Source organism: Astyanax mexicanus, chromosome 15, assembly GCF_023375975.1.
Source record: "Astyanax mexicanus isolate ESR-SI-001 chromosome 15, AstMex3_surface, whole genome shotgun sequence".
Classification (NCBI taxonomy): Eukaryota; Metazoa; Chordata; class Actinopteri; order Characiformes; family Acestrorhamphidae; genus Astyanax; species Astyanax mexicanus.
Window position 1 is genome coordinate 46,583,469 of NC_064422.1, and position 22,704 is coordinate 46,606,172.

General features: G+C 37.5%; 2 protein-coding genes across 2 annotated transcripts in view; both read left to right on the plus strand.

Moving 5' to 3' along the window:
• nploc4 (NPL4 homolog, ubiquitin recognition factor) overlaps positions 1-7,618 on the plus strand; it is a 30,759-nt gene extending 23,141 nt beyond the window's left edge. Inside the window, exons 15-17 of the mRNA XM_022666559.2 lie at positions 1,217-1,339; positions 3,694-3,796; positions 4,964-7,618. Of these exons, the coding sequence (XP_022522280.2) occupies positions 1,217-1,339; positions 3,694-3,796; positions 4,964-5,121 (384 nt within the window). The 3' untranslated portion in view covers positions 5,122-7,618. The remainder of the gene's footprint in view (positions 1-1,216; positions 1,340-3,693; positions 3,797-4,963) is intronic.
• Positions 7,619-15,551: 7,933 nt separating this feature from the next.
• rnf213b (ring finger protein 213b) overlaps positions 15,552-22,704 on the plus strand; it is an 88,298-nt gene continuing 81,145 nt past the window's right edge. Inside the window, exons 1-5 of the mRNA XM_049464306.1 lie at positions 15,552-15,640; positions 17,032-17,946; positions 19,165-19,390; positions 20,328-20,483; positions 21,555-21,721. Coding sequence (XP_049320263.1) covers positions 17,085-17,946; positions 19,165-19,390; positions 20,328-20,483; positions 21,555-21,721 — 1,411 coding nt within the window. The 5' untranslated portion in view covers positions 15,552-15,640; positions 17,032-17,084. The remainder of the gene's footprint in view (positions 15,641-17,031; positions 17,947-19,164; positions 19,391-20,327; positions 20,484-21,554; positions 21,722-22,704) is intronic.

Below are 22,704 nucleotides of genomic sequence, written 5' to 3' on the forward strand. Positions count from 1 at the left end.
AATATAATCAAGAGGAAGACGGATGATCACAAACCATCAAACCACCAAACTGAACTGCTTGAATTTTTACACCAGGAGTAAAGCAGCATAAAGTTATCCAAAAGCAGTGTGTAAGACTGGTGGAGGAGAACATGATGCCAAGATGCATGAAAAAAACTGTGATTAAAAACCAGGGTTATTCCACCAAATATTGATTATTTCTGAACTCTTAAAACTTTATGAATATGAACTTGTTTTCTTTGCATTATTTGAGGTCTGAAAGCTCTGCATCTTTTTTGTTATTTTAGTCATTTCTCATTTTCTGTAAATAAATGCTCTAAATGAGAATATTTTTATTTGGAATTTGGGAGAAATGTTGTCTGTAGTTTATAGAATTAAACAACAATGTTCATTTTACTCAAACATAAACCTATAAATAGCAAAATCAGAGAAACTGATTCAGAAACTGAAGTGCTCTCTTCATTTTATACAGAGCTGCTGTATATAGAGCAGTTGAGCTCTTGGTAAAGTTCAGCATAGTAGTGGCTGCTGCTGATTAACTAGTTAACTTTAGGCAGTATTTTATTGAATGTCTTTAGAAAAGGAAACGTGATGCAGCAAATAGTTATTGTCTATTCCTTAATTCTTCTCCTGAGAAGCTTTTTAGCTTTTTATTATTTTATTATTATTTTTGTTTCACCTTAAAGGTGCACTAAATCCACCGATTTTAGCTGACTCCACTTTTTTTTTGTTTAAATAAAAAAAAAGGCTAAAATATAGGAGAGGTTTAGATTGGGTGGGGTGCTGGGTGATGTATGGGTTTAGGGGTGGAGCAGGAGGGAGAGCTGCTGATTGGGCTGAGCAGTGTGCCTCTGATAGCGGTGAGACGCAGATGATTGAACGTTTGATCTGCAGATTGTGACGACGTGTCTACGTACACAAAAGCATCATCCTCACCTATAGCACAGTTAAACCTGAGAGAAGCTTCAGAGGCAGAAATAAAATTAACCACAATAAAAGCATTTTTTTTTTTACTAGGAAATGGCATAACAGGAAAGTAAGCTATATAGTTATTGCTTGTTATAAAGATAATGGCCATAAAACATTGAAACTAGGGCTCAGTGGAGAAATGGGATTGGGAATATATTTTATGGTGTTTTTTGCAGTTTATTTTACCATAAGGGCTTTAATATACTGCTTTTATTAATGTATAATTTTCCTCTGGTTTGTTTTTCAGGATTTCCACAGTTTAGCTACGTATCTCTCTCAGTGTCCGTCCTCCTCCTCCTCCTTCCTCAACATCGTCTCTGATTTCCACCTGCTCATCTTTCTGGTTACTAATGAGGTCATGCCTCTGCGGGTGAGTTACACACACACACACCATACACACACACACACACACACCATACACACACACACACACACACACCATACACACACACACACACACACCATACACACACACACACACACACCATACACACACACACACACACACACACACACCATACACACACACACACACACACCATACACACACACACACACACACCATACACACACACACACACACACACACCATATACACACACACACACACACACACACACACACCATACACACACACACACACACATATATATATACATACCATGTCATTAAAAAGTATTTGCCCTCTTACAGATGTATTTATTTTTTGCTTTTTGGTCACGCCCACTTTTCTCAAAGTATCAAACAAGCTTTAGTGTCAAACAATTATAACCTGAATAAATATCAAATGCCCTTTTTAAATGATGAAATTAACTTTTTTAATTAACTGTGATTAATACTTTTTTTTTGTAAAGCTTAGTTAAATTTTTAGATTGATTTTTATTTTACAATTTTATTTACTATGAAAAAAACAATTAAAAACTGCTCTTATTTCCTCAGACTATACAGTGCCCTCCATAATTATTGGCACCCCTGGTTAAGATGTGTTCTTTAGCTTCTCATAAATTGAGTTTTGTTCAAAATAATATAGGACCACGATGGGAAAAAAAAGTAAAGTCCAACCTTTAACTCAAGTGAATTTATTCAGTAGGAAAAAAATCCCACATTAAGAAATAATTATTTAACATCAAATCATGTGTGCCACAATTATTAGCACCCCTGATGTTAATACTTTGTACAACCCCCTTTTGCCAACAAAACAGCACCTAATCTTCTCCTGTAATGTTTCACAAGATGGGAGAATACAGAAAGAGGGATCTTTGACCATTCCTCTTTGCACATTCTCTCTAAATCATCCAACGACCTGGGTCCTCTCCTCTGCACTCTCCTCTTCAGCTCACCCCACAGGTTTTCAATGGGGTTGAGGTCTGGGGACTGAGATGGCCATGGGAGGAGCTTGATTCTGTGTGCGGTGAACCATTTCTGTGTAGATTTGGCCACATGTTTAGGGTCATTATCTTGCTGAAAGACCCAGTGACGACCCATCTTCAGCTTTCGGGCAGAAGCCACCAGATTTTGTTTTAAAATGTCCTGGTATTTTAGAGCATTCATGATGCCATGCACCCTAACAAGGTTCCCAGGGCCTTTAGAAGAGAAACAGGCCCACAGCATCACTGATCCCCCGCCGTATTTCACAGTGGGCATGAGGTGCTTTTCTGCATACTCAGCTCTTGTGTTACGCCAGACCCACTTAGAGCATTTGTTGCCAAAAAGCTCTATCTTTGTTTCATCTGACCAAAGCACACGGTCCCAGTTGAAGTCCCAGTACCGCTTAGCAAACTCCAAACGTTTGCGTTTATGATTGTGAGTGAGAAATGGTTTCTTCCGTGCATGCCTCCCAAACAGCTTGTTGGCATGTAGATAGCGCCTGATGGTTGTTTTGGAGACTTTGTGACCCCAAGAAGCTACCATTTGCTGCAATTCTGTAACAGTGAGCTTTGGAGAACTTTTTATTTCTCTTATCATCCTCCTCACTGTGCGTGGTGGCAAAATAAACTTGCGTCCTCGTCCAGGCTTGTTTACCACTGTTCCAGTTGTTTTAAACTTCTTAATAATTCCTCTGACAGTAGATATGGACAGGTGTAGGCGAGTAGCGATTTTCTTGTAGCCATTGCCTGACTTGTGAAGGTCAACACACATCTGCCTCACTGAATGGTATGTTCCTTTGTCTTTCCCATGTTGAAGATAAATGGCCTCTGTGTCACGTCATATTTATACCCCAGGGAAACAGGAAGTTGTGAATTACTAATTAAATGTTCCTACATACTCTGATCAACTTCGTAAACTACTGTAGAAGTGACAGAAATACTTTTATTAAATTTATTTCCTAAGAATTGTTAGGGGTGCCAATAATTGTGGAACAGGTGATTTTATGAAGAATAATTATTTCTTAGTCAGGGATTTTATTTCCCCCTTAAAATTTACTTGAGTTAAAGGTTGGACTTTACTTTTTTTTCCCATCGTGGTCCTATATTATTTTGAACAAAACTCAATTTATGAGAAGCTAAAGAACACATCTTAACCAGGGGTGCCAATAATTATGGAGGGCACTGTATTTGATATTGAAATGTTTGTTAATCAGAAAAAAATGTAAATATGACAGAAAAATAAAACCTAAATAAATCTATGAGGGGAAAAACACAATTTTTAATGAGTTTTATGAGTTACCAGTTTATTTTACGTACTTGGTACTAAAATGTGCATATTTATTCTTCTTGATCACAGGACAGTATTGGTCTGTTGCTGGACGCTGTGAAGACCTCGAATGAGGAGCTGGCACAGACCTGGAAGAAATCTGAGCAGTGGGCCACAATCGAGCAGCTCTGTAGTGAGTGAATTCTTACTAATACTGGAGATTTGAAAGGATTTTAGGGAAAAAAGTATTTGTTGCTTTATTTCAAGTATTTTAGAACTTCGATTACAGAAGATTTTATTTATTTGTTTATGTACACAAGATTTATTTATAATTAAATATAAGTACAGTCCCTTATAAGTCAATTTAGTTTTCATCCTGGTAAACAAAGTGAAACAAATTTAAAAAGTTTAAATTGAAAAATTGAAAAAGAATTTAAAAGCTTAAAAATACGTTTCTGATCACTAGTTGATAGCGCTGCAATAATTAGTCAACATAATCAACAACCACAGCTATAACAGTTTGTCGATACAAAGTTTAATTGTTGACACGATGTTAGTGTGATAAATGCCCTATACAAGGTTCTGCTGAGAAACATGGAGTAAAGAAATTGTGTAAACACCCCAGATAAGAGACAAGACAACAGCCATACTCACTCTACCATATTTTTTTGCACTAAAAGATGCATTTAAAATTCTTTAATTTTCCCCAAAATCGTCAGAGCTCCTTATAATCCGGTGCTCCTTATGTATAAATTCTATCAGTCAGGTATTAAGGAGCAGTAAAGACACTCCACTGAAGTACAGAGTTATACAGGAGTTTCAGTTTAGTTCTCCAACACCAAGACCGGAGCAGCATTAGCATTAGCATTAGCATTAGCCACTAAGAGCGGTGAGTATTATCGACCTGTATTATCTGCCTGCAGCTTACCCCAACTAGCTCAGAAATCAATATTTGGTGGAATAACCCTAGTTATTAATGTTCATGTTCTCCTCCACCAGTCTTACACACTGCTTTTGTATAACTTCATGCCACAGGGGTTTTCAGTTTGGTGAAATCATAGAAACTAATCACTTTTAAGTTCTTTTTTTTTTCCCATTACTATATACTCAGTGATAATGTTAGAGATAATGGAGAGCTATAGATAATGTAGAAACAGTGTGTGAGTTATGAGTGTGAATAAGTGTAATGGGTATATACTCCAGAGCAGGACAGCAGCGTCAGGACACTGGAGACATCAGGACACTACAGGACGAACAGGAAGGAGGAACAGGGAAAGGAAGAAAGGACAGGAAGGATAATAGTGTTGTTTTTTTGTTATTCTTATCTTTAACGTTTTTAATTCTTTACTTCCTCTCTCAGGCACAGTGGGCGGGCAGCAGGCGGGCTCTCTGGATTATGCGATGGGCGGGGCCTCAGTCCCCGCCTCCTCCTCTGCCATGTGGTCCTGCCTCCACTGCACCTTCATGAACCAGCCGGGGACGGAGCACTGCGAGATGTGCAGCCTCCCCCGCAGCTAAACAGGCCACACCCCCACGCTGCGACTGCACCACTGCGCCGGGAGACAGCAGCAGGAGTGGGTGTGTACCCCCTGAAGCCCTGCTCCGCCCCCTTTACACACTCGCTCCGCCCCCTTCTCTGTCCACGACCCGCCCCCAAACCTCCGCCCCATTCCAGACTGTGTCCGTTAGTTCGTTCAGTCGTACGCTCACTCGCTCACGGACTGCGCCGGTCTCTCTAAGCGAACGCCCGTCGTTCCGGTGGTTCCTGCGGTGGTTCCTGTGGTGCCTGCGGTGGTGCCTGTGGTGCGCTGGCCTGCGGCGTACGCCACCAAGCTAACAAAGCTGCGTGTTCCTGCCGCACGGCATGCTGGGACTTAATACTTAATAGTTTGGTTCTTTTTAGGTAAAGCACTTGGCCAAGGCTCCTCCACCCCCCTCTCTCTCTTTCTCTTTACCTCTCTCTCTTTATCTCTCTCTTTCTCTTTACCTCTCTCTCTTTATCTCTCTCTTTCTCTTTACCTCTCTCTCTTTATCTCTCTCTTTCTCTTTAGCTCTCTCTTTCTCTTTATCTCTCTCTCTTTATCTTTCTGTATTTCTCTTTATCTCTTTCTTTATCTCATTATCTCTCTTTATCTCTCTCTTTATTTCTCTCTTTATCTGTTTCTGTATCTCTCTCTTTATCTCCATCTTTATCTCCATCTTTATCTCTCTCTCTCTCTCTTTATCTCTCTCTCTTTATCTCTCTCTCTTTATCTCTCTCTCTTTATCTCTCTCTTTATCTCTCCATCTCTCCGCGGTCCAAATTGACCTGGTGGCAGTGTTGCTTCCTGGACTTTAAAGAAACTTGCTGCATTTATTTTTTGTTTTGGTGGAAATCGATCGATCTTCCGCTCCCTTCTTCTTCTTCTCTCTTCTTTTTTTAAAGCAGGCTGGAGAGATGTGTTATGTAAATAATATGCAGAGAAAAGAAGGGTTGATACTGTTATTTAAATTCAGTAAAGCTTTTTTTTTGTTTCTTTTTGTTCTTTTGTTTTTGGTTTGGATCATAGCTGTATGTATATTAATAGAATTTAATACAATCTCAATTTCAGACTCAAACTCTGACGCTGAATAATAAGCACTCAATGAATCTTCATGTGGTTGAAACTCGCTGCAAAAAATAAAATAAAACAAAATAAAACAAAATGCGAGCGCGCCGGCCGACCCACGCCACTCACCGTGATCTGCTCTGCTCCTCAGAGGAGGTTATTAAAGATTGCACAGACTGCTGTCTTCAATCATTAAATACGTCCCTCTTTGTACAGACTCTTGCTTTGCCTTTATCTCTTTGTTTTTAGAGGGTTTAGGAGTTTTTGGAGTGATTCCCTCAGTTGCATTTTCCTCAGCTCAAGTTCCTTAAATGTTCCTGTTTACACCTGGTCACTTCATGCATCGAGAATCAGGATTAAATCTGAGTAAGACTACATAACAAACTACATTAAAACAAAAAAAAAGTGTGAACACAACCAATACGCATTTATAACTGATATAAAATTATAGTCTGATAGACGCTTTTAATAAAGATTAAATTTTTTGATGGATTGATTATTGATAGTCTAAACAGACAGAAACCACATGACCTCCAAATGTGGTTTGGATCTGATTAGCAAAAATCTGATTTTGTTTAGTTTCTTTCTGTTCAGACTATAAAACATCAGTCTGAATATGATCTACATCCACCAGAAATCAGACTCAGGCTTAGAGAAATTATTGAAGTTATTGATCCAGGTGTTCAGATGTGATCACACAGCTTGTATTATACATTTATAATAATATTTTGGAACAGCTACATGTCTGATGCCAAACGGTCAAGAGTTAAAGTGGTTTAAAATACCTTTTTCATGTGAAAGAGTATTATTATTATTTTATTTTTTTTTTTTCTGGAGTTCCACAGGTTTTCACTTTTATTGCCTTTATCTTTGTTTTTCCCCACATTTAAAAAATACAGAAATTCCTCTGAATTTATGTTGCAGTAATTTCATTTTTTTTTCCAGTTTTTTGGTTTATTATAATTTTGGTGGGATATACTTTAAAGTGGGTTGATGGTACACAGATGAAACTCTACTGTAAACGGCTGATACGGTGAGCAGTAGGGGTTATTATGGTGTTTAGTTTATGACCTGCAGTTTTATCATCACAGCGTGCTGCTCCTTGCACCGGCCAAAAGGCGAATAATTGAGTAAATAATAAACGTTAGATACGTGTGTTCTGTGGGTCGGCTGGCGTTTTGGTTTGGAGGGTGTTGAGTTTGCTGGTTATGGTATTTATAATAATTCTGATGGTTTGCTTTTTCTCCTGGATTCCAGTTCAGCTCGTTCCTCTGTTCTCCCCAAGTTGTTTCAGTCCCAGTGCTTTAGGATGAAGTTTGAGTTGAGTTTGATGAGTGGGCGTGGCTGTTTGAGTGTTTTAGGACTGGATTGGAGGATGAAATGCATAAATAACAGTTCAACAATAAAATCCTGTTCTTATGAATGTAGTGATTTCTCTCTGACTTTTTTATGTACTGTGTAAATGACAGGACAGGAGCTTGTATCCTGTCCCATGACTTTTGCCAAGACCTATAAAAGCTAAAAACTGCTGCACTGAACTGTGGGATATGTGGGCGTGGTCTCCTGCACTGAATGTTGATGTGATTTCTGATAGATATTCATATTAAAGCCCGTAGGTTACCACTGTGATAAAGTAACAGTGACTAAATGATCAGGTGCAGCAGTGCTGCTAGAGTTCTTTATTTTTTTATAAGCTAAATCAGATTTAATTATAAAGCACCTTTAAAAGACAGCAAGTGTTAACCAGAGTGCAGTACAATAAAACTAAATGTAATCAGTTAGAAATGTAATAAGTAATAAACTATAAAATATTCTTAACTTCTAATCTAGGATATAGGGGGAAATTTATTTATTTTATTTAGGACTCCACCTATCACTTCAGGAGGGTGAAGAAGACAAGAACACGCCTCCTCCGACACATGTGAAGTCAGACTCCGCCTCTTTTCAAACATTTTTGCAGAGTAGCATCACAGCGCTAACGCTCGGAGGAAAGCGCAGCAACTCTGTGGTTCTGATACATCAGCTCACAGACGCAGCCTTGTGCTGATCCACATCACCCTAGGAGTGATAAGGGGAAAGAGAGAGCGCCATCTACTGTACTGTACCCACCCAGAGAGAGCAAGGACAACTGTGGGGCTCTCTCAGGGCTCCGGCAGCTGATGGCAAGCTTCATGACCGGGATTCGAACCAATCTCAGCAATCTCCCAATTATAGTGGCAGCGCTAATAACTACAGGGTTTGTACGCTCATGAAAAACCTGGAAAAGTAATGGAATTTGAAAATAGCAAATTCCAGGCCTGGATAAGTTTTGAAACAATAAAAAATACCCAGAAAGTTTGGTCTATAAATCTTTGTGTTTCTGTTACCGGTAGAGAAAATCTATTTTGAGCTACAAATGAATCAATCAGCTCAGAGTTAATTCAGTACTTTAGCCTCAAACAATGGAGCTCTCAGGATCTAACACTCATTATTTTATTATTGTGTCATTCAGTTTAGGCCTATACTATAAATCTATTATTATACTATAGTTTTAGTTGATTTTTGGTTTTATTGTCCCTGTCTGCACTGATGTGAAATTTACCTTGAAGAATTGAAAAAGTCATGAAAAAATCATGGAAATTTATTGGTTAAAAAAAGTGTATGAACCTGGTAACTAATTGGGTATGTTGGTAAATTGAAATGTGCTCATGAAGGTTTTATATGAGTAACCCATTTCAACCAAGAGTTAACAATTTTATTTAGTGTAATCATAGTGAGAAAGTAATTATTCTTTTTACCATTTGTTTTTACTATATTGTATAGAATTATATTTTTACTTTCATTATATGATGTCTTTGTACAAGCTCTAGTTCTTCATTAGCGAGTGCAGGACGCCTCCCACAGAACGCTGCCTTCAGGACTGTGTCTTCAGGACTCTGCCCTCAGGACTCTGCCCTCAGGACGATGTTGGTGGACTATTCTCAGTGCACTTGGTCCTGTAGCATGTTCTCTCTCCTGTTAGAAGCTCAGGACTCTGAACCCCGGCCGCTGCTGCAGGACTCCAGATGTGCTGCAGATGAGGTGCAGGAATGCTGGGCTGGTGATGAGCTGTCAACATCAAACACATCCCTCCAGGACCTGAGGGAGACCCGTGCTGTAACCTCTGCTTTGATCTAGACCTGAGAGACTTAAACTGGTTTCACTTCCAGAAACGTCCTCTCCTGTCCTCCCACTGAGACGAATGGGTTTAATATTAATATGAAGACATCACTCTGATCAGATCAAACACTACACCCTCAGATCATCAAACTGTACGGTCTGTACTCTCTGCAATTAGTTTAACATTTACTCACTGCACATGTGAGCTGCACTGGGTGGACAGAAGTTTCGGGACAGCTGCTCAATTATTCTCATTGTCTTTTTATCTGAAATCAAGAGTATTTAAACGAGTTTATTCTAATTTTGGACCCTGCAGTCGCATTGCTGTGAGGATTTGATTACGTTTGCCAACAAAAGAAGATTTATTGAGTTTGGCAAAAAAACTCATCCCAAACTTATCCCAAACTCCTCAACTCCTCATAAACTCCTTCCAAGCTTCTTAACTCATCCCAAACTCCTTCTGAACTCATCAACTCCTCCCAAATTCATCCCGAACTCATCAACTCATCCCAAACTCCATCTGAACTCCTCAACTCCTCCCACATTCATCCCAAACTCCTCAACTCATCCCAAACTCCATCTGAACTCCTCAACTCCTCCCACATTCATCCCAAACTCCTCAACTCCTCATAAACTCCTTCCAAGCTTCTCAACTCATTCCAAACTCCTGCCAAACTCATCCAAACTCCTTAACTCTTCCCAAACTCCTCAACTCATCCCAAACTCATCCAAACTCCTCAACTCCTCACAAACTTTTCCCAAGCTTCTCAACTCATCCCAAACTCCATCTGAACTCCTCAACTCCTCCCACATTCATCCCAAACTCCTCAACTAATCCCAAACTCCCTGACTCATTACAAACTATAGTGTATAACAGTGTATATAAAGTGTATGATGTATAATAATGTATAACAGTGTATATAATGGCGAATAGTGTATAATAATGTAGTATAATATGTATAATCAGGTATAATAGTATATAATGTGTAGCAGTGTATAATGGTGTATAGTAGTGTGTAATGGTGTATAGTAGTGTGTAATGGTGTATAGCAGTGTGTAATGGTGTATAGTAGTATGTAATGGTGTATAGTAGTGTGTGATGGTGTGTAGCAGTGTGTGATGGTGTGTAGCAGTGTGTGATGGTGTGTAGCAGTGTGTGATGGTGTGTAGCAGTGTGTAGTGGTGTGTAGCAGTGTGTAATGGTGTGTAGCAGTGTGTAATGGTGTGTAGCAGTGTGTAGTGGTGTGTAGCAGTGTGTAGTGGTGTGTAGCAGTGTGTAGTGGTGTGTAGCAGTTTGTAATGGTGTATAGCAGTGTGTAATGGTGTGTAGCAGTGTGTAATGGTGTGTAGCAGTGTGTAATGGTGTGTAGCAGTGTGTAGTGGTGTGTAGCAGTGTGTAGTGGTGTGTAGCAGTGTGTAGTGGTGTGTAGCAGTGTGTAGTGGTGTGTAGCAGTGTGTAGTGGTGTGTAGCAGTTTGTAATGGTGTATAGCAGTGTGTAATGGTGTATAGTAGTGTGTAATGGTGTATAGTAGTGTATAATGGTGTGTAGCAGTGTGTAATGGTGTGTAGCAGTGTGTAATGGTGTGTAGCAGTGTGTAATGGTGTATAGCAGTGTGTAGTGGTGTGTAGCAGTGTGTAATGGTGTGTAGCAGTGTGTAATGGTGTGTAGCAGTGTGTAATGGTGTGTAGCAGTGTGTAGTGGTGTGTAGCAGTGTGTAATGGTGTGTAGCAGTGTGTAGTGGTGTATAGCAGTGTGTAATGGTGTATAGCAGTGTGTAATGGTGTATAGTAGTGTATAATAATGTTTTGGTCTGTGCTGCTGCTCTCAGCCCCCTCAGGCTCCGCCCCTCTCAGTAAGTGTATCTCTAGTGGGCGGGGCTAAATCAGTAGTGATATATAAAGCAGAGGGAGGAGGAGGGGTTTGTGTTCAGCAGCTTTACTCTAGAGGATATATTTGGGAAACTCATCACAGGTAAGGGTTAATATTATACTGAAATATGGTATTAATCTTATAATTTAACATAGTAAAGATTTATACTGCATGTAGTTTATCATTAGTATATGAATGTTGTACATTTCTGAACTGGCTGGTTATGCATATATGTTAAATATACTGTCTGTAATCATTATTAGTATTTATTTATTTCTGATAATGCATAACATTAATATCTCTACAAATCATTAATTGACAGACGTTATCTTAAGAATTTTGTAAATAAAAAAATAAAGTGTTACCTTTTTATATTGTTAGATATTTTTGATGACATTTCTGTTAAGTTGCTTTAATTTATATGGATTTTGTTTATTATTATTGTTTATATGGATATTGTTTATATTTAGCTGTAGTGTGTGTGTGTGTGTGTGTGTGTGTATAGAAGGAATGCAGGTTCTGCTGGTGTTGGTTTTAATGCTCTCTCTGGGAGCTGCACAGAAGAGCAGAGTACAGAGCTCTGAGTGGGATTATAAAGCTGAAGGTAAAAGTGTGAATATAGTATTTAGAAATATATATATATATATATATATATATATATATATATATATATATATGTAGATATTATAGTTTATAGATAGTTTATAAAGAAATAGAAGTTCATAAGGAAAGAAAATCAGTAAGACTTTATAGTAAGGTTCACAGATGACAGTAATCAACAGCAGTATTAAACTCTGTTAAATGGTTTATTAAAGTGTCTAAATCACATAAATCAGTAAAAGTGTGAGCTCTTATTACTTTGTTTTGTTTTTTCCAGTGCAGTGGGCGGGGCTAAGATACTGTTACATTGGTTGTAAACTTGTTGATTGGCTGGTTTATGGTCTATTCTAATGATAGACAATAGTGTTAGCAACCACCACAGATACTATTGTAACACCTTAGCAACCTCTTAGAAACAACATACCAACCACTACAGAGACCATAGCAACACCTTAGCAACGTCTTAGCAACACAGTATCAACCACCTAGCCACCACTTAAAAAAAACATAGCAACCTGCACAGATACGATAGCAACTGATTAGAAACAACGTAGCAACCAACACAAATATGATTTCAACCACTTAAAAAAACAACATACCAACCACTACAGAGACCATAGCGACACCTTAGCAACCACCTAGCCACCACTTATAAATAACATAACAACCAACACGGATATGATAGCAAACTCCTAGCAACTGCTTAGCAACACCTTAGAAACAACATACCAACCACTAGTGAGACCATAGCAACCACCACGGATACCTAGTAACACCTTAGCAAACCCTTAGCTACCACTTAGAAACAACAGAGCAATCAACACAGATATGATAGCAACCGCCTAGCAACCACTTAAAAACAACATACCAGTCACTACGGAGACTATAGCAACACCTTAGCAACCAACTAGCAATCAGCACGGATACAAAAGCAACCACCTAGCAACCGCTTAGCAACACCATAGAAATCAGCCACAAATCATCACTATACTAAAACAGTTTCTGCAGGAACTGCAATCTAGTTTAATTCTCTTATCTAAAAGAACAGTACTGAACTAGAAACAGCTGCAGTGTCTGGTGATAATGGTGATAATTGTGATAATAATGGTGATAATAATGGTGATAATAGTGAGACTGGCTGGTGTTGGTTGGTTTTGCAGTGGAGAAGGTGAGCAGTAGAGGATGTGCTAATCTGACTTTAGTTCTGGATAACTGGAAATACGCCATCGTGACCCAGGTTAAAGACCTGCTGCTCAACGACTACAACACAGTGCTGCCGGACTACGGGAGGTCAGTCCTGTCTGCTTTTAATAAAATAAATATGTTTTTTTTCTAGCTATTCAAAGAAAAAGTATATTTACTGAACACTGAATATTTTTTACATCTCAGACACGATATAGCACAATATAGAATTTTTGCTCTGTAATAAATGTATATACCACTTCAGTTTCTGAATCAGTTTCTCTGATTTTGCTATTTATAGGTTTATGTTTGAGTAAAATGAACATTGTTGTTTTATTCTATAAACTACAGACAACATTTCTCCCAAATTACAAATAAAAATATTCTCATTTAGAGCATTTATTTACAGAAAATGAGAAATGACTGAAATAACAAAAAAGATGCAGAACTTTCAGACCTCAAATAATGCAAAGAAAACAAGTTCATATTCATAAAGTTTTAAGAGTTCAGAAATAATCAATATTTGGTGGAATAATCCTGGTTGGTTTTTAATCACAGTTTTTTTTCATGCATCTTGGCATCATGTTCTCCTCCACCAGTCTTACACACTGCTTTTGGATAACTTTATGCTGCTTTACTCCTGGTGTAAAAATTCAAGCAGTTTGATGGTTTGTTTTCACCTCATCCCAATACCTTAGCGACTACCTTGCAACCACTTAGAAACAACATACCAACCACTACAGAGACCTTGGCAACCACCTAGCCACCAGTTACAAATAACATAGCAACCAACACAAATATGATAGCAACCACTTAGAAACAACATACCAACCACTACGGAGACCTTAGCAACACCTTAGCAATGACTTAGCAACATAAGAGCAATCACCACAGATACCTAGTAACACCTTAGCAACCACCTATGTACTGCTTAGCAACAACTTAGATAATTGGATAATCTCATACAGCAAGTTCTGGCTGTGTTTATTGTTTTGGCAACGATCTCCTGTATGTCCTGTATATTCTCCTGTATATTGTCCTTTATATTACCCTGTATATTATCCTGTATGTTGTCCTGTATATTGTCCTGTATGGTCTCCTGTAATTCTCCTGTATATTCTCCTATATATTCTCCTTTATATTGTCCTGCAAATTGTCCTGTATATTCTCCTGTATATTCTCCTGTATGTTGTCCTGTATGTCCTGCAGGATCCAGCCTCTGTCTGAAGCTCTGGGGGATCTGTATAAGGAGTTTAATGGTCTGAAGGAGCGTCTGGTGGAGCTCTCGGGGAAGTTCCAGTCGGTGGAGTCGTTTGTGGACGATGTTCGGGCCGGACGGAACCCCTCGGCCCGAGAGAACCGACTCACCGAGGGAGGAACCGAACCCGAGCCCCCGATCAGGAGGAGAACCAGAGTGGTGCTGAGAAAAGTGAAGAAAATACTAAACCCGCATGTGGAGAAACAACCCAGCGTTTAGTATTAAAAACTGCCGTGATTTTATCATGTAGCATCTTAATATAAGGGGCGGAGTCAGTTAAAATGGATCATATAAGATTTATCTTCTTACAGCGGCTTGCTAAAGTATTCATACCCCTTAAACTTTTTTACATTTACTCTCCTTACAACCACAAACTTAAATATATTTTATTAAAGCAGATCTCTGGTGTAAAATGTACTTTTGTTGTAGTAAAACATGATAAAAAGTTCTTATCTTTGATGAATAGCACACCTCCGTTCTCCCACAGCGTTCAGAGATCCAGAAATTTTAACAGTTTCTCCAACAAACCCCCTTCAGACTGGGAGATACGGGGCATAATTTACCCTGATAAATCACTTTTTACACCGTTATCCAGCTCAAAGTAGCTCCACACCTCCTTACTAAAAAGTGCTTAAAAAGAAGCTTATTAAAAACCACTGTTTATATCCTATAACTCTAGCTTAATCTCAGAGCGCCGCCATCACTGTATTGATAATAACATAGACATATATATATACATACATATACACATATATATACACATATATATATACATAGACTCCACATAGCGTAGCAGCCGGCGCCATATATGTGTTTATATGTATGTTGTTGCTGTAAGTCTTGTATCTCCATTATTATAAATAAATTAAATAAAATAAAAGTTTATGGATTTTGCTTAAATAAATAATGAAAAAAGACATAATATTCCTGTAATATATATGATGCATAAACTCATGAAGTATAGTGTGTATAGTGTGTGTGTGTGTAGTGTGGGTATGTATAGTGTATAGTGTATAGTGTGTGTTTGTATAGTGTATGTAGTGTGTGTGTATAATTTGTATAGTATGTGTGTGTGCGCGCGCGCGCTCCACTAGATGGAGCTGTTGTATAATATGTTAAATAGTTCGGAAGAGAAACCAGTATATTCAGTTTAAAAAGTGTCGGTCTCTTTGATCATGTCTGTAAAGTTCTTAACCCCCGCCTTTATAATCTGATTACCCGCCTCAGCCAATCAGAGCCGCTCTCTGAGTTTCAGATCTCAGCCCGGGTTAGATCTGATCTGAGAGCAGGACATACGGGGTCTGAGCATTACTGGAGAAACGAAACTGAAACTTCAGAGAGAGATTACACTGCAAACCCCCGTATCTCCCAGCTCAGGATCAAACCCCCGTATCTCCCAGGTAAGCCCTGACTCACCTGACTCTATTCACCTGTACAGAGTAATAGCAGTATTATTATTAAAGTGATTATTATTATTTAGAGTCGAGGCTGTTTGATACTGTAGAGCAGAGCTTTAATCTCTCACCAGTTAGTAGATACTGGTTCCAGTGGTGAGGGTTTACTTACTGGTTTTACTGGGGAGGAACCAAACCTAGGATCTCTCTAAAGTTATAATGAAGTCCATACCTGTGAAGTTTTGGATTTAAAAATAAGGAAATTGTCATAACAACACAACCCAGCTTCAGTATCCCTTACATTTTAATACAGGTTTACAAGAAATCTAAAATAACCACTTGTGAACCATTTACACACTACAATTAGATTATTAGAATCTGATAGGCCGACCTTTGTTGCACAGAAGTGCTGTGGATATTTTATCAGTAAATCTATTCCTCAATAAATTATGAAAAACAGCACGTTAACAATGGATTTCATGTAATAATGTAAACTATTTACTTGTTTCTAAATTGTTCTTTTACTTTTTATGACGCACTAAAACTAATTTTTAAAATTAAACTTACATTTTTAGTCCTAAGGGGCTTCCCCACTAGCCAACTGACCCTCGTCTGCAAAACCAGCAAGCTGATTGGCTGTTTGTCACGAGAGGCGGAGCTTTTTCCTTGAACTGGCACCATGATGTATGATCATGAAAGTCTGATTATAAAAGTCAAATTGTGGCAGTCTTATCATTAAAGTTTGACCATGAAAGTATGATTATAAAAAGTCTAAATATGAAAGTATGATTATAAAAAGTCTAAATATGAAAGTATGATTATAAAAAGTCTAAATATGAAAGTATGATTATAAAATGACAGATCGTGAAAGTCTGATTGTGAAAATCTGATGATAAAAGTCTGATTATTATAAAAGTCTGATTATAAAAGTTTTATCATGAAAGTCTGATTATGGAGCCTCTTTATGGTCATGAAACTCTGATTGGGAAGTGCTTCATTGTTTGTAAAATTGTGTGAAACTAAAACAATAAATCCATCAGCGCTCTGCACGACGGATGCAGAGGCCTTAATCGTGAAATGCTCTGTGACACCGCTAATGCTAATGCTAATGCTAGTGCAGAAACTATAGTGAAATACTGGGAAAACTGGTTGGTTTAGTAAAAATACCACAGTTTTTGAACCACAGGGATGAAGCATATTTAAACTTCATTATTAACACAGTGAATAAATAATTATTGTGTTATAATAGTTTATCTATCAATAATTTCGCATAACAATGTTTGTACTATTTCTGATTGTGGAGTATATCTGTGATAATCAGATAAATCTGTGGGATTACAGATTAACACTTTCACTTTCATTTCTGTTTAACTTTCATTTGACTTTTTCTTTGATAGATTTTTGACTTTTTTGTTAGATTTGCTCATTTTTGGGCGAAATAAACTCAAAAATGAAGAGAAAAAGACAAAATAAAGAGAGAAAGAAAGGAGCGAACTCTGACCGTCCCCGAGAAAGTGGACGAAAAAAAAAGACCAAAAAATCTGAGACCACACCCCCAGCCTGGCCCCAAACCCCGCCCACAGAACCATCAACTGGACCAGGGGACCAGACTGGCTCTCAGGGGCCCAATCAGAGCTCCAGTGGACCAGGGGAGCAAACTGACCGCCAGGGGCCCGGCAGGAGCTCCAGTGGACCAGGGGACCGGACTGGCTCTCAAGGGCCCGGCAGGAGCTCTAGTGGACCAGGGGACCGGACTGGCTCTCAAGGGCCCGACAAAAGCCTCAGTGGACCAGGGGACCGGACTGGCTCTCAGGGGCCCGGGGGGAGCTCCAGTGGACCAGGGGACCGGACTGTCTCTCAGGGGCCCAGGAGGAGCTCCAGAAAACCAAGGGACGTGATGGACCGTCAGGGAGCCAACAGGAGCTCCAGTGAATCAGGGGCCCAGACTGGCTCGCAGGGGCCCGACAAAAGCCTCAGTGGACCAGGGGACCGGACTGGCTCTCAAGGGCCCGGCAGAAGCTCCAGCAAACCAGGGAACCAAATGGACCGTCAGGGAGCCAACAGGAGCTCCAGTGAATCAGGGGCCCGAGCTGCCTCTCAGGGGCCCGTCAAAGTGGAGGCTCAGACAAAGTTCAGAACCAGGATGACCCAGACCGAGCCTGTTAAACTGATCACTCGCCAAACCCAGACAGAACCGACACCGCCGACCTCTCAGCCCGAGCCTGCAGGGGGCGCTATGGACTGGGAGTCGACGCCTCCGCCGGACAGAGGGAGCGAGAAAGAGGCAGAAAACGAGAAAAATGAAGAGAAAGGTAACGTAGACGTCACAGACGAATCCACAGGTCCTGAATGTGTTGATTATTTTATAAATCAGGTTTATTGTAGATTTATTGTCTAAAAGTGCTGAATTTATCTGTAAACACACTCTGTAGAAGTATTAGTACACTAAACGCTTATCCTTACAATTTTATTAGAAGTAATAAATGAAATGATTTTAAATGAAAGGCAGAAGGGCTGAATTTGAGATGTATGAAGCTAAATTTGAAAATAGAAAATTGGGTGTAAAAATTAATTATTCTTTTTTTTCTATTCAGTAGAGTGAAGCAGAAATGGGTTTTCATCCAATTTTTTATTATCTAGTTTTTTATTTCAGCCTTTATCAAACAGGATTTAAAGAAAAATAAAAAGGTGCATCTTCTGTTGATTTTAAGATTTGTCCATTTTTGTATCTTGTGACATAAATCTGATTGTATAATTCAACTTGCAAAAATGGAAAAATCAGAAAATAAAGAAAATATTCATTTTTTCACTTTTCCTGAAATTCTGATTATGAGGGGCAGAGAGGGAAAAAAAGCTAAAATTGAAAAAATTGATTTTTTTACATCCAAATTTATATTTTTGTATTTAGCCTCAAACACTCAGAAAAATAAACGAATAAAGATTACACTTACCAAAAATATTCAGTTTTTTTACTTACTTATTTTTGGTTGGAATCTGTAAAAGTATTAGTACACTAAACGTTTCTCGTTCTAATTTTACTAGAAGTTAATAAATGAAATGATTTCGAATCAACGGCAAAAGGGCTGAATTTGAATTGTGCAGAACTTTTGTGAGATGTTTGAATGGAAACTAGAGACTAATGATAATAATAACTTGTTTATTGGCAGGTTCATGATCTATTCTGTTAGAATACAGAACAAATATAGAACAAAACATTTAAAAATGAATAAAAGAAAATACATGATGTCTATTATAATGGATGAAAAGGGTTAAATTATTCATATAATTGTCAAATGTCTTTCTTTTACTTGCATTTACTAAATTAAATAAAGCATAAAAACTCACTGGTCCTCCTGTTTTTTAATTGCAGTCCGGATGCAGGAGTTTTATCACTGAGAAACTAATCCCGTCCGGATAAAGCTAAAGTTTTAATTTTAAAACTATTGTATTTTATGCTTCGCTTGCTGATATGCAACAACAATTTTCTTGAAGTGTTAAATTTTGTTTTTTTAAATATTATTTTATCACAGATATGAAGAACGAGGTGAATCTGAGTGCACAGAGAGAAGAGCCGAGCGTTCAGAGTGAAGCAGAGCCGTCAGCAGGAGACCCTCAGAGCTCTGATTCTGGATCAGCAGATAAAGGAGTGAAATCATATGCAGCTGCAGCATCATCATCCTCTAAACCAATCAGACGCTCAGAGGAACAGAGAGATCAGACCGCGGAGATCAGAACCCAAAACCAAGCAGAGCAGAGGTGGGTGATCTTATCACTGTTCAGATCATTCTGTGTGTTATAGACACTATTGACTGAGGAATAAATAATCAGGAGTCATTGTTTGATACAAAAATGGTCAGTGTAACATTTAGCATTTCAATTTTCTGACTGTATCAAAGCTAAATTTGAAAATAGAAAATAGGGTATAAAACTTAATCGTTATTTTTTCCTATTCAGTAGAGTGAAGCAGAAATGGGTTTTCATCCAATTTTTTATTATCTAGTTTTTTATTTCAGCCTTTATCAAACAGGATTTCAAGAAAAATAAAAAGGTGCATCTTCTCTTGATTTTTGTATCTTGTAACATAAATCTGATTGTATAATTCAACTCGCAAATTGCAAAAATGGAAAAATCAGAAAATAAAGAAAATATTCATTTTTTCACTTTTCCTGAAATTCCGATTGTGAGGGGCAGAGATGAAAAAAATTAAATTGTAAAAATGGGTGAAAACTTATTTCTTTTTACGTCCAACTTTCTATTTTTGCATTAACACTTTGCATTAACACTCAGACAAATAAATTCATAAAGGTTACAATAACCACTTTACTTACTTATTTTTGGTTGCCAAATATTGAGTGTATCCCTTTTCTTCACTGCTACACTATTAGCGCTTTTTCAACAAAAGAGCTCCACCTTTTAAGAACTGTGGTACTTTTTAGAGAACCAGTCTGCGTTTCCACTTGTTTTAGTGGAACCGTCAAAAGGTTTCCTGGTTCTGGAACATTTTGTTTTGTTTGTGTAAACACACCGAACCAGTTTAAAATTAGGTTCAGGACCCAGAACGTTGCCGGTGATAAAATGTTAGGAATAAAGGACTAACTGTTAGATGGCTATTCCTCCTGGTATTTCCCTGCAGATTTTTAATAAGGTATAATTAAATCAATCTAACTCAAATTGTACCTTTTAATCTCTACAGAAAATCATCTCCAGTGAGAGGACCGAGCAAACCACCAGCAATCACTTTTTACGTGCACATAGTAGTGGACAAAAAATTCAGGTTTAATAGAGATAAAGACAAGCTTCTGCTCCTCCTTACAGACAGATCCATTGAATTGACAATGACTTATTTCAGGTGAGTGTCATGTTTGTTATTTTACATTTCATTTTTATGTTGTGTAACTTTAATGTTGGTCTTCTCTAATACCTGCTTTTCAGTGTGTTTCCTTTACTTTCTTTATATTAACACTCAGTAGACTTTTGAACACTAGTGTTTTAGAACAGGAGCAATATTATGGCTCCATACCCAACATTTTTTTTCTGTTTTTGATTCCTCTAAGCTCACTTCTGATATTCGCAAAATAAATAAATAAATAAATAAATAAGTAAATAAAATAATAATAATGCATTTTTACGGCTCAATTTTTTGATTGTCTTTTATCTGTTAGAGGGATAAAAGATCATTTTGCTATTTTATCTTTAAAAAAATTAACAGAAAATGGTGCAGCAAAAATGCTGTGGATACTGTATAGGTCTAATTTTGTGTTTTATATAATGTAATCCATTTTGTTTGGGTGGTCACCTTATTCAAAAAGCAGTCTGAAGTCTTTGTATCTTTATAGCTTTTATTACTTTCTAATTTAAAACTAACTTCAGCGAAAGTGAAACCCAACTTTACTGGCCTTTTTTTGTGACATAATAATAATAATAAACATAGCCGCAAGCGGCAACTAAAGGAAACTATCTCTGATACAGAAGGATTTATTCACATATGTCAATATTTGGATAATTATTTACCTACAAACTCTCTCTGTGCAACAAAAAAAATTTCCAACAAAAATCCAGAGACTAGTTCGAAACCGCAATTTTCAAGCGATTCATTAAAACTACTGAACAAGACAACACTGTTGATATGTCAACATATCACACTCTGAATGAGATCTACATGATATTCATGAATAGCGCCCCCTAGTGGCCAAATTGTTTGAAATGTTGCTGATCATTAACCTACCGTAAACATGCAATCCAAGTTTCATTCAGCCAGATAAATATAGGAGAAAGTTTTGAGAAAATCAGAAATAAATACGTTTTAGAACAGAGGAAACGCTGTATAGAAGCTTTGATCATGTCATTAATGTACATTAGGTGTTTATGGAATATGTTGTGTTGTGTGTACACCTTTTTTTATTGTTTTTTCACGCACTAGAGGATTGCAGGAGAATGGCTACCTGATAGAAGCTCAGTTCTCAGTGGATGAATGTAATTTGTGGAGAGGAAGCACAATATCGTATAAATATGCAGTTCTCCAACGAAACAAGACCGTAGAGGAAATCACCACAAGACAGCTCCAGATCCCTTTAGGCCAATCTAAAGGTAAAGAAATGGGATTTGCATGTATTATATTCAGTTAAGTGGGTCATTCTCCGTTTAGAGTGGGAATTCAAGTGAATACATTTAAAAAACCTATTTCTTTTGTCCCAGAAACAAACAACCTTAAAATGTATATTAACAACTGCACTTACCAAATATGCAGAAGAAGAGCTTAATTCTGAAAAGATTTTAATATATTTTAACATAAAATGCAGAGTTTTGGTCAAAAAGGTTTTGTTACGCCATCTTGAAGTATTTATATTTTCATCAATTTATTTATTTTTAATTGAAATTACAATGTGGCTGAATGTGATAAAGAAATTTCATTTAACTTAACTTTAATTTAACCAAAGTATGTTTATACACAAGCACTCATTGGCAGATAAGAGACCATGTGTAACTACTTAATCAATGAAATAAAAGACATATGGCAAAATATTTGATAAAAAAAATCATTTTTTAACAATTAAAGCACAACATGAAACACCAGTGACACAAAGAAGTTATATGCTACCTGATAAAGAGAATTATCGTCAGATTAATAAAATAAAATGAACAAGTATGGACTCACCTTCTCAGGCCTTGAGATGCTTATTCTTTGATGACCTTTGACCCAGGAAACAGTTTAACAGAGCTAACAACATCTATGATAAAATATAAAATAAGACCAGTAAATATTTTTAAAATAAAATAAATATTTTTTAAATGTAGTATGATGTTAATCACGCAAATAGTATACCTGGATCTGTTTTATGAAATCTCAAAAATTAAACCTTTTAAAATATTTCTTTACACTAAAAATGTTTGCTCAAGTGTTGAAAGTTGGTTATGTGGCTATTTTATGTATTACTTAAAGATTAGCGACTTTAAGATATGATTTAAAAAAGGAAAATCAAAGAAATCATAAGTAAAATGTAGTTTTAATCTTAGAATTACTGTGAAAATGTATTTATTGACTCTTGCCTCTTTTTTTTTAACCCTCCAGC